This window comes from Nyctereutes procyonoides, unplaced genomic scaffold (assembly GCF_905146905.1).
Source record: "Nyctereutes procyonoides isolate TBG_1078 unplaced genomic scaffold, NYPRO_anot_genome, whole genome shotgun sequence".
NCBI classification, from domain to species: domain Eukaryota; kingdom Metazoa; phylum Chordata; class Mammalia; order Carnivora; family Canidae; genus Nyctereutes; species Nyctereutes procyonoides.
Genome location: NW_026575142.1, coordinates 68872496 through 68886290, shown reverse-complemented (window position 1 = coordinate 68886290; position 13795 = coordinate 68872496). Strand labels below are relative to the sequence as shown.

At 31.3% G+C, this 13795-nt stretch overlaps 1 protein-coding gene across 1 annotated transcript in view; it reads right to left on the bottom strand.

Annotated features, from left to right (window-relative positions):
• Positions 1-13795, bottom strand: part of NLGN1 (neuroligin 1) — a 649952-nt gene that overhangs the window by 427816 nt on the left and 208341 nt on the right. The window contains exon 3 of the mRNA XM_055307675.1: positions 1491-1643. Coding sequence (XP_055163650.1) covers positions 1491-1643 — 153 coding nt within the window. The remainder of the gene's footprint in view (positions 1-1490; positions 1644-13795) is intronic.

Here is a 13795-nt window from a genome sequence, read left to right as displayed (position 1 = left end):
ATTGAAAGTTCTCACATTAAAGTCTTGCATAAAAACCAAAGGAAAACATTGATATTTAAAATTAAGAAGATGATTATGAACATCTCTATATATCTTTCCAATATACAGTTTTCATTGGTGGGAAAACATTCATTCCTGCCCGCTGAAATTATAAGAACATTTGAAGAAAAGCCCGATTAGACACTGTGTGGAACTAACGTGTTTTTGGAAAATGTTACAGGGTATTTTACACCTACATTTGCCATTGTATATCTATTGTCCACCATACTTCAAATTCAAAATAACAAAGTAGAAAAAGATGAAGATTTCACTTTGTATTGCTAAAATATATCCTTCCCTAAGACATACAAACCTGACTGGCTAAAGTTATTCTTTTTTTTTTAATATTTTGAGATTGACATGAACATAGGCTTATAATTACATAGAAGTAAGGGGAAAAAAAATTTTCAATGGCCAAACTATATGATATGAACAATTATTAAAAACGAGAACATAAATTAAATTCCTTTTTCAAAATCTTTTAAAGAATGAAAGAATGAAGTGCCTCTTTGTTGCAAATAAGAGCATAAATTATATGCCTTTAAAAAGTGTATAGTATGTGATAAGACTTTGAGAACAACTAAGATTAAAAAGATAAAAATATTTTGTGATAAATTATACTCTTTTAGCAAATACTCTTAACTAAAATACCATAATAAAGGTGTTTTATTAAATGATAATTTTACTCCCAAAGTTGTGGCAATACTATAAATATAAACTTACATAAGTAAAATATCAAGTTTATCTTTTAATAATGGGTTATTACATAAAGCAATATGCCTATTTCAGAGTACTTGATGTTATTTCACAAATAATATTTCTCTAGTTTCCTTCTAAACCAAGGCTCTCCAATTTGATTTGGTTTCACATATGTATGCACTATTGACTTGAACTCTTTATCGCCTTATGAAATCAAATAATCAAATAATTCAGTGTAAATACATTTAGACAAATATATCTAATTATGGTCTGACATATTTTTTAAAACCCAAACCTATACCGCAACAACAATCATTCCCCAAAACCAGTCCATATGCATATCCTCGAAGAAGATTATAAACTTGTTTCTAAACTCATGTCAAATTTCAGGTCATTTTATGGCATTGTAAAAAAGAAAAGTAGAAGGAAAAATTTGTTCAGGGATTAATTCATCTTTAGACAGGCTCTGCATTTCACAGGGTTTTAAAGTGAAACCAGGAAAAACATTACTCAACAATGTGAATAATTTCACTACCTTTCACTTTCAAATTTTAAAATCAACCCTAGCTGTCTTCCATCAAGCAATTTATGGACACTTATAGAATTTAATGAAAGGATCAAAAATTTTGGTTCAAACAAAGTCAACAAGCATAGAACAATGAATGAAACAAAGCAAAGCAAAACAAAACAAATCAAAACAAAACTATCACGTACTTCATGGATTAATGGTGAAAAGAAAAGAGACTTCTTACCAAGTACCCCAAGTCGATAGTTGACTGTGATGACGATCACATTGCCATAGCTTGCCAAGACACTCCCATCATATAAATTTCCAGTACCTTCCATATAAGAGCCACCATGGATATACACCATCACTGGTTTGGGACCCCCACTGTCCCGAATATCTGAAAAACAAATGGTTGGCAATTGTCCTTATCCTCAAAAAACACACATCATGAAGCAGAGAAAACATTTTCCATTTTAGGGACAAAAGAGCATGATTTTAATACAGTTCTTTAAATTGCTGTTTTGTTAAAGTGTTTCTTCAGCAATTCATATTACGAGCTATTGTGAAAAGAGCAATAGATATTCACTGTTTTCTAGCTAAAATTTTGTTAAAAATTATAAATTGAATTACAAAACTTGGACAAATTAAAAATGAGTGTGAATTTTAGTGCTTTTTGATCAATTTCTAACGTGACAGTAGAACAAGAAAGAATGATAATGGATCTTAGAATTATTATTTTTTTAAATGTCATAGACCTCGTATGGAATTTATGAGCCATATGCTAAGGACAATGTTATCACTGCTATTGTGAATAAAACACCTTGTTTTTCCATTTCTTATTTACTATAAAGGTTGTATTGAATGCATCATAATTAAATTGAATAATTTATGCTCTAATTTGTGAACATAATTACAACACTGTGTTTTAGGTTGCAAGAAGTTTTGTTTCAACTATTCAAGTACCAACTGGCAGATGAATGTTTAGGCAGTAAAGTCTGTACTTTTGTCATTGATGAACTTAGGGGACTGTCACTTAAATGATCTTTTTAAGTTGAGTCTGGGTTATCAGCTCACTCCACTGACTCTACCCTCTGGAGGAAAAAAGTAAACTAAACTATATTTTCCCCTCTTTGTGTAATTATTGTATTCTTCTTAGTCCCACTTTGGCTCTATGATTTTGTCACGTAGACATGAAATAGAATACTATTTCTATTTCTGTAACACTATTACTATATCTATACAGCTAAGCCCAGATGTAAAGTGCTCAAATTTAGGATATTAAAGTGGCTTCTACAGCTCTGACTTTTAATCAACTGTGTTTACTTTTCTAAGATACTTTGCCCGAATTTTGTAGTTTTCAATAAGGATCTAGAAATAGTATATAAGGGAACCACAGATAATTTTAATTGGTATTAAAAATGCCCTATTAAGAAATAGATGCTTAACTTTATATTGGCAAGCATTGTTTTAACTATTGAATTTTGAAATATTATATATGTATGTATATGATTATGAATGCATACATATATAAAACATTACAATTCTATAATAGTCCATTTTATCTTCTACCCACAATTGAAACTAAATCAGATGAGTGTATTTTCTTTTTGTTAATGCCAATATTAAAAAACATTTAAAAGTATAGTTTTGTTCTTTTTTATCAAACTTAAATCTCCCACATCTTTACAACTGAGGTTTCAGCTTTCAGAATGGACTAATATAATACAAAATCGTTGAAAAAAACTGGTGATTATTTGGATGCTCCTTTACATTTCCTGTGAAAAGCGTGATTTTTTTTTACTGTAATAATAAAATAATTTCCTTACATTAAAAATTCTTTTAGGATCAGGAATTGCAGCTCAACTCATTTGTCCAGATTCTCAAGTTGGGTAAACAGCTCATTGCAGAATTTAGAGACTTTTTAAAAAGATTATTTTAAATTGACTTAATGCCAGTATATAAATTTACCATAATCCCCTCTCCTCCCTCCAAGGGTGACTTGAGAAGAGTGTCTTAGCTTTTTAAGTGATGAGAGGAGGATACTTTGACATAGAAACTATCCATTAGACAGAACTACATTTAGAAGGAAAAACTAAATTTATTTTCGTCTTACATCCTTGGGAGGGAAAATGGTATCCACTCATTTGTAAAGATTTGGGGGCTTGCGGAGATGTTAGACTTACAGAGAAAACAATCCTTTTGACATTTTTAACTGTTCTCCATTTTTAAATGCCTGTTTGCTACATACAGTTTTAGCTTATTTTTCTAGTATGGCTGGCAACCGAAGAAGCAATAATAAATTATTAAACTGAAATCATTAACTGACTGTTCACAGCAGACACTGTACTCTGCTAATTGTATGCTTGTAGGTAGCACAGAGGGAGGCTGTTTCAGAATTCTTCTTTAATTAAAATTACATAGAATTACAAAGCACCAACTGTGAACAGTAATGAAATCTTGGTAGAACCGTTCTGTTCACCTGGAAAACAATACAGTCACACATTGAGAAGACTTGCCACATTTTATATCTAATAACAGAATGAAGTGGACTTTGTTGGGAAACAGTGAAAATATGACAATGCAACTTAGGAGCTATTTTGAGTGGTGTCTATTTTTCTTTGAAAATTAGACTTGAAAGAATTACTGAGAGTTTGGGCTGATTCTAATTTCCAATTTGTCTTTTCAAATTTCTCAAAGATTTCAGCCTTGTTTAAGAACTTAATATACCAAGCAGTTCTTTTCTAGAATGTTACATAAAATTCTAACAATGTCTTCTGAACACTATTTCTTTTTGCTTGAAATAATCCTGAAGCTAATGATATAGGGGTACTAATTATCAAAATAAGTAAAATTCTTGCCTAGAACAACCCTTAAAATTGCTATTAAAGTTTAGAAAGATGTCATATTTCTATTATAGGATAATTGGAGTTCTATGATAGTGTTTCATCACAGAGGTCAATCCTAGACTTAATTTTCTTCATAGTATACAGATCTTTTTGATGTAAATATAAATAGTAAATACCTTAAATATAATATATGAAATAAATAGGAGTAGTTTAAATTGCATCTATATTCACACTGATTTGAAAAAAAAACATACTACTGTTGAACATCATCTGCTAATGCCATCACTTTAAAAAAATTAGGAACCATTATGTCTTTAGTGCAAACGTATTAGACATACTTTAGTAATTTATGATGAATTTATTAGAGCTAAGTCATGCCTTTAAATTTTGTCTCATATTTTTTTCTCTATAAATAAGGTGGATTTCACCTAAGATATCTGACTTTGCCTAAGCAGCTGCTACAGACTTACTAAAGTTAAAACCACTCTCAGAGACTAAAACACTAGTTCAGGTACAGTAAAAACAGAAATGTTCATAAAGCATGTTTATATTTTCTATTATGTGTATTTTTTTAGGCTTTGTCAAGCATACAGGTCTCTGAAGAGAGTGTGATGGTAATAGGGAAATAATACACTGATGGTTATTGTCCTTCTAAATATTTTAGGCTAAGAATGTAAGTTTTTCAAGTTAAAAAAGTGATAGATTTGGGAACTGGGTAGCTGTCTCTATTTTTAAATTTTAATAACTGCTTTATCTTTCTTTCTGATAAACCAAAATTTTAAGCCAAGGTAGCAAGTGTCAATAGATCTAGAGTAATTAATGGGGATTTATTTGTGCCTGACAACAAGGGGTTAGAAATCACAATTCCTTTTAATGGTCCTAATGAATAATTATTAGTCACATAAGTCCTTAAATACACTTACTGGTTTCCATTTCTTAAAAAACACATTAAGTTAAATATTTCTCTGATATATTTCAGGATATTTCAAGATATTTTTGCATCTCGCTTTTCTAATTCTACCAAACTCAGGTGACAACCTCCTTACAAACTAGCAAAAGAATATAGGAGTGTTGGCTAAATATAATCTTAAATCAAAAAACATACAAAAATCTGTAAGAGCAATTTTTAAAAAGTTCTATTTAGAATATAAACTTGCATTTGGATATTGAAATATTAATATTAAGATATTCTCAGCACAATTTTAAAAATTAAAATATCTCTTAAATTCCCAAAATAAATTGGTAGAAATCTAGGGTGTTGCTTTGACCCATATTTATCACTTCAGATTAGTCTTTTTGAAACTATCAAAATAGCCTATGAAATATGTAGGTTTTTTTTGGTTATTATAAAAAATGAAAAGTGATACAATTGTGTTTGGCCTAAAGATGGCAAAAGAATAACAGTAGGGACATAAAGGAGAATTAGAAGTATTGAATACTGCTCCACTAAGAAGCCTTGGGTGAGTTTAAGTGAATGGTGGGCACCCCAGTCAATGCCTCTGAATGCAGTGGCTGAGATAGGGACCTCGATACTGAGAAAAGGATTGGAGTTATCAGGGAATAATGGAGAATAAGTAACTTGATTTTTGACTAAAGTAAAAAGAGCAATTTACCATGTAGTTTATATGTGTTGTTTTATGTCTAGGAGCGATATTGATTCATAATTTGGAACAAATTAAATATGAAAATTGGCTTTGGTTTTTATTCATGCTCATGTCTACAACAGAGTTATAAAAGGAATTGAAGTTGTTCAGACCTTTCTACAAAGTTTTTGTTTTTTTTTTAATACTGAAGAATATTTGAATTCATCTTCCTTCTCTTTGCTGTTTAAACAATTATCCAAAAGGACAGCCCAGAGGAATGAACTCGACTTGAATTGATTGCTCTTATATTCTACACTTCTGAGCATTTAAAAATATTTATTGATTTGATAACTCTTGTGACTGACTGGCTTAGTACTTAACCTGAATACTACCTGCCAATTTAAACACAGGTTTAGTACATTTTTAATGGCTATTTAAAAATGTTAAATGTGCAAAAAAAAAAATAAAAATTTTAAATGTGCTTCTAAACGAGTCTGTAAAATAGATTCACATTTATAGGGCTTAGCTCACTATGGTGGCTCAGAGGTATCTTTTGTAAACATGTAAATGTATTACTTGATGTTATTTATCAAAAGAAAAGAACTACATTAAATCTGCAATCAAAATATTTTTTAAATAGGAAAATTATGTATACTAACTTTGTGAGTACTTTCAGAAAATTTAGAGTTTGCAAAGCTACACACTAAGAAGTCCTTCATACTTAAGTATTATTTAGATAACAAATACCTAGTAGCTAAGGATTTTCAGAGGGCTCAGCAAATCTCAAAGCCCCTGAGTAGAAGCAGTCTTCCTAGGGCTGTGAGAACAAAGTCAATAAATGTCTTGAATGTTTGAAAACTTCTGATTTTTCCAACAATTATTTTTTGAAAAACACAATTAACATTTTGATATTATACATTTATTTTTTAACTATTTAGCATTCAAAATGATAACTCTTGGACAGCTACAATGATTTATTTCAAATATTAATGACTGCTTTGCATTTAAACTAATTTTCTGTTGGGTTTCATGGTAAATATATTTTTAATCAGAGGTCATAAGTTTTACTTAATCAAAATAATTTTTAAATGTTATAAAAATATTAACAACGATATAACTTTTAAGCTTTCAATACTTCACCTCAATAATTTTCTACAGTGAGGTCGTTAATTAAATATATATCTCAATGAAAATAATTCAAGTTGTTTTGTAAGGATATATTCATTCATAGTTGTAACTAATATAACTAACATTTCTGCTGACCAGCTTGTAGATTATTTTATTTTGGAAAACCATTCTTACCTTATTATTGATATCTTTATGAGACTTAATTTCTAGGGTGCAAAAAAAAAAATAAAAAATAAATAAAATATATAAAAATAAAAATAAAAAATTCTAGGGTGCTGGGAGTTACTTTTAAACCAGGGATAACATTACTTATCAGAAAATGATAACATTTTCTGAAATGATAACATTATTCATTTCTCTAAGAATCATAACTAGGGTAGCATTAAAAAGAAAAGCCCTAATTGGAACCAAGTTGAACTGAAAATATCAGAGGGCCCCTCTGGATACTCCACCTAACGCCAGGTAAAGATACACAAAGGAATGAGAAATGTCGAATCAATCTAGCAAATACTTACATGTACAGAATATATCAGAATTGTATGTTATAAGAAAATTAGAAAGAGAAAACAATTTTGATATTAGTGAAGTAGGGAATATTTTATTGCTTACAGCGGCAATATTTCGAAAATTAGAACACTTCCACTTGCCCGTCTAGAAATGATGTACCTTTGAAATGAAAGGATATCCATCAAATCTTCCCAGAGTATTGAAGTGATTGCACAGTGTTTACCATAGTTATCTAAATAGATAGGATGTCTTTTTTATCTACACAATTGAATTTATTTATATAATGTTTAAGCAAATCAATAGAAAACATTTTTTTGTCATATAATTTATATTGCTCAAGAAACACTTTATATCAGCTTTTAGTTGTCTTTCATTTTATTGGGTATGGGGTTCTTTTTAAACAAATACCAAAGGTTAAAAGGAAACACATTTTGATATTGGGTAAAATATTTACATAGATTAGAAAACATGCAGAATGGGTACAGAGAGACTACAGGGGGAGAGATTGTTAGTTCAAAGAATATGGACAAATTTCAGTCAAAACATGGGATGAAACATATCAAAAGTCAGTTCAAGAAAACAAAAAAAAATGCCCCTCTTTCTAAAACAGTTTAATGGTTGGCATCAAAATGTAAAACTTAACATTCATTTCTTTTAAAAAATTAAAAATGTATATTTATGTGTAACAACAAGCAAGAAGACAAAACACATCAAAAACGGGAATTAAAAACAACTCTTCAAAAAAAGACAAGAAGTAAAAAAATAGAAAGGGGTGGAAAAAGTGATTGAGGCCCTTGTCATGCAAATAGATTTGGTGGAAAAAAAAATACCTTCATCTTCAGCACCGTCATTATCACCTAAATCATCTGTCTGTTTCTTTGTAAGGGGACCTAGGATTGAGAACGGAGAAATAGAGGGAAAAAAAAAGACAATTCAAGAATAAACAAGACTGAGGGGAAAAAAAAAATAAATGTAAATACTAAAATTTTCAAGGGTATTTCCAAAAAGAGTGGGGAAGTGATTAAGTCAAAGTTGATATCTATTTTGTTTAAGAAAAAAAAAAAAAGAATCCTGTTCCCCAAAATATCATATAGAATATTCGGTTTGTGAATATATCCAGCATAAAAAATACATTATGGTTTGAAACTCAAGTCATAAGCAAAGGAAATGATTTTTCTTTTTTAATATCCACTGCATACAAAAAAGTAAACAGTTTTAGCTGGAAGAACTTAATTTATTCAGTGTCTTTTCTAATTTGAATTGGTGACAACAATAAAGAAAGTAGGCCAAACTCATCTTTAATTTGGGACAATATAATAACATTAGAGAAAACAGAAATATGAACACTTTTAGGGTGTTTTTTTCCTTTTTTCTCCTAAATTTTTTGTAAGAGCATTAACACTTGGATTTTACACATTTTTATATCATACATTTATCAAAACTGTGACTTTTTAAAATTACTTGTCATTAAACAAATATTTCCCCATGTGTTTTAATTAAATATTAACTGTGGATTTAAGACATTTGCAACCTGCACAAAAGTATGAACAGATAATCTCATCACTCTGTAGAGCAAAGGTACCATCAATAGAAGTCAGTGTTTACTTATTAAGTTAGTTACAGAGTCAGGGCTTACGTTTCATAAGCAATTTAGTAATATAACAGAATTATGCCCTCAAGCAATTTCATGTCCAGTATAGTTATTTATAAAGGAATCATGTTTTAGGATAATAATTGTATTAAAACACTGTGAATGTCTAATAAATGTTTTATTATACTTAACAATGCTAATTTGCTAAAATAAAGGAGCACACCAAAGGGGAAGTCAAAGGCCATTTGAAAGTAATTTTAAGTGTCACATAATAGACATATTCCGCACACACAAAAAGCAAGTGAAGAAGCCCCACATTTCTTTTCATTTCTGAAACCATTTAATTTGTATGACATTTCATAATCCTCATGCAAAAAGCAATCATTACAAACACAGGACACTCAAGTTAAAAGACAGCCAAACACAGCAGTAAGCAAGAGAATTTTGTCATGCATAAAATAACAGTCATAGAAAACGGAAGGGGGAAAAAAACACCAAAAGTCATGAATTGATTTCAATAATATAAATAGAAAAAAAGCAGGCATTAACTGTAAGCATATTTCTTAGGGAAGGATTATTAAACATTTCAAGAAAGACTTCTGAGTCTTTTCAGCGATTACTGTGCATTATGTTTGTAATTCAAACTATACCTATTATCAAAACCCTCAAAGAATGAAAAACACCATCCCAGAAAATGGAAAGTAGAAAAAAAAAAAGAGAGAGAGACATAGTCCAGTTATGTTTCATCAGCTCAGAGAAACAGCCTTGAAAGATAGTAGTAACTGGCAAAGATCAAAATATTGGAAATGGAGAAATTAACGATGTAACTGAAGGGATCCGTTGACTACTCAATTGAAAGGTCATCATTTCAAGGTCATTCCAAATATAGACAGAGGAGCTATACACAATAAATTGAATGATACACTTTTATAGTCACTCTTGCAAGCAATCATTCCATTAAGAGAAAACCTAGATGAAAACAAGCCTATGTTAATTGGAACTCAGTCACAAGTTCACAGAGATCTACATTTCTTTAATACGACCCTGCTTGGTGCAAAAAATACCCTCAGTGTTCTGGATATCCATGCAACAATGTTGCTACATTTCTGAAAAATAGAGATAGTTTTTATTTGAATTTAAAAAAATCACTGTATCAAAAACTACATTTGAAATATTTCCAGTTTTAAAATATCATGCAAAATATTAGGCTTAGAAAATTATGTTTTCAAGCTTTTTATTTTTCTTTAACTACTGTAGGCAGTAAATGAACAGACTTTAACACATATGATTTCTTGCATTTCTATTTTCAAAGTTGCTATATGGAAGTTATAGTTTGATTTACTGGTTAGCAACACAGATTTAAATGCAGTGGTGGTTATTTATTGCTGCCCAAACCACTATCTACTTTCCGGTTTAAGTTAGATTACTTAATTTGCTGAATTCTTGGCTCTGTTAAGAAACTGCTAGCGTTAAGTTCAAAACATGTTTTTTGCTGAGTCATCAGTTCACTAACTTTTGGAGACAGATGTAAAACCCATGACAATTAAATTAAGTCACTCCTGTCACTTTGTTCAGGCCTCTTTCGAACAATTCAGATGAAGTGTCTTTCTTTCCTGTCCTAGGGTACCCAGGCAATTTACAGGACTTCTTGATGAAATCATTCAGGTTCTACAGTCACGTAGGCAGTAGTTTTACATACTTTGCACACACACACACAGAATTGCTGGTTCTTGGGGCTCCTGGGTGGCACTGTTGGTCAAGCACCCACTCTGGGTTTCTGCTCAGGTCCTGATCTCAGGGTCGGGAGACAGAGCCCTGACCTGGGCTCTGCTCTCAGCCTGGAGTGTATTTAAGACTCTTTATTCCTTTTCCTCCTTTTCTGACCCTTCCTACCTCAAATAAATTTTAAGAAGAAGAATTGCTGGTTCTTGGGTCTGCACAAGATGTAATAGTAAGATAATTTTTTATTAAAACATGATCTGCTTCTTGTTTGCAGGTGGGACACAGATCTCAGTTGCTATTTGACTCTGGGTCTGCATAAGTAGGGAAGCCATGGAAACGATACTGCATATACAATGAGACAACTCTTCCATGGATAGAATGGTTGAATCACCCTTTATGCTACATTATTTATGATCACTTTTCCTACTCAGGAAGCTGCATGCCTCTTAACTTTTGTGGGATAATAATCACAGACATGCCCAGTATGGAACAGCTCTACTGTAGTAAATCTGGAAAGTTAAAAACAGATAGAGATATTCAGCATCATAAATAGATGGGGACATCATTATCTTAGAGAAAGATTAAGTCAAATTCTCCCAAGAAAATAATTTCACTTACTGAATACTAAATAAAATCTCATTATTGTATGATATTAAACTGTTCCCACAGTATGGGTTCTAGCAGTATTTTCATAATTCCTGCATCACTGGGCTGGGTTTTCTTAACATCGAGAGTTGTTTACACATCTGATTTTTTTTGAAGCTTCCCCGGGAAGAAGAGGGCTGATAACAGTTTTTGGCAAAAATGGTTATAAAAAGAAAACAAACCCACCAGATTTCCTTGATCTCATATGCCTAAAGGCACAGGGAACAAATATCTGAGAGTGTCCAGCATTGCAAATTGAAAATCTCAACATTGGTTTCTCTAAGGAAGCTTCCAATAGAGTAAACATATGTTTACGGTTCACAGAAACTGGTGCCTACATGATCTCAAGGTTCCTTATTCCCAGTCTGGAAGGAAAACAACCATTGCTTTGAGCTTCCTTCTTTCTAGGAGATGAGCAACTCTAGGTCATTATTATTCTAAACTGACATAATTTGATATAGTTACTGATGTTAAATTTTTTTAATTGAAGGAAAATATAGTAAGAAGTGACTGTCATTAATTTCCTTATGAAAATTAGACAATTACATTTTAGAGACCATGTATTTCCTGTAAATTGATTAACATTATTTCCCCAAAGGGTAAATAAAATCATTTATCCTTCAACAAAAATACACAGCCACGATCATTAACAACATTCCAACCATAGCTTATGCTTCTTTTAAACTACAAACAGTGCATTTTCAATACTAGCAGTTTAAATGGGTATCTTAAAGCACCAAAATATAAAGTGAATGGGTCCTCTAAAACCTGGAGAAGTGATTTATTTTACCTTGAAACTCTATAGGATCTGTCCTCCTTGAGGAATGCACACATAACTCTCATTAGAGTTAATAGGAAAGTGGACCTCATGTCATTTTGAAAGGGAGTGAGAGTAATTACTATATTTTATATCTCCTATAGGCAATAAATAGATTCCGTGGGGAAACAGCAGGACTAGGAAGGTAAAGGGAATTCCTAATCATGAAGGTAAAGGGAACTCCTAACCATGAACTCTGAACTCATTTAAATCCCAAAGAGTTTCTTTGCCTTTAATATAAGCATAATTCAAAATGTTGGCCTTTACAAAGGACTTATGATGCAGTCTTATATTTTAGGATCTGACCACAGTGCCTTTTATTTTTTTTAAAAAAGGAATAAAAATATCAGCATTTCTCTCTAGTTAACCGGAGAATAATTATGAGGCCTCGAAATAATTACTATCCACCCATATTAATGCCGCTTTTTATCATTCTCTTTGATGAAGGGCTAATATACTTTAGGTCTCAAATACATTAGAACTGATTATAAATTCCTTCATTATGGGTTCAATTCAGCAGAAATTATCTGTACTTTGTGTCACACATATCTGCAAAAGGCAAGCAGGTTGAGGGTATTATTAGCTCCTGACTTAGCAAGCTGGCCATGAGAAATGTGTCCTTCTTAGGAGAACAAGTCTTTGAAAATTTTAGGATTATTTAGAGCTCCAGGCTCCTGTGAGTTCCATTGTGATACGTGAAGACCCCTGGCTAATGACCTTGCTCTATTCTTTCCCCACCAGACTTGAGGTAAACTGACTCCATGGAATTCCTATGGCTATTTCCACAGAATGGGAAAATTTAAGGATGTTGCTATTGGAGGCCATTTAAATCTTTTCAGGAATATTCTTAGTCTTTAAGAAACTAGAATCAATAATGTAAGAATCTAATTATATCTACTCTGGGTGGAAGACAATGCCAGAATTCAGGACATTGACAATAAAGATAGTAGTGTGTTACTGTATTTGATTTTTTCCAAATTGATAAACATTAAAATACAATGACTCAAAGAAATCAGTTATCATGACAGTTGGAGCTGTTGAAAATGTAGTAAATTTTACCTATTGAAATTTGGTGAATTTTATATAACTACAATACACAACTCTTGAGAATACGGAAATGAGTGAAAGTGACTGACTCAGAGTAATACTCATTAATTTGATATTACTATATTAACTAAAGATTATCAGACTTAAAACCATCGATTGTATGAATAAAGAAATCATAGCTGAAAATAATTTTCTTAATACTTTTTCTATTGAAAGATGGCATTCTTGTGCAATGTCACAAATATGCATTTTGAGAAAATAAAAATATAATGCAAACAGCTGTGATGAAATATTGGAAGCAAACTTCGAGAGAATTCATAGTTTTTAAAGAATCTCTATCTTTGTGAGTTTTGGTGGCTCTACTAAGCCATGCATGATGTTTGAGTATCTTTTAGGAGAGCTACCTGTTTAGGCTAGTGGTTCAAATGCTGTAGAAAGGACCAGGTTCCAAGGGTATAAAAGCAGCAGACATGCTCTGTGTTTATTTTTGTGTTAGAAGAAAACACCTACGTGAACAAAAAACAGATTCAGTTCTTCAGAGGCAGAGCACGCTTAAAACATGACTTTTAGGGAAAAGAAAATTTGATGTTAAGGTCAGGAAAAAAGGAAAGAGAAATCTTGGATCCAATACATTGAGAAGAGCTCATTCATATTAATTAGAAA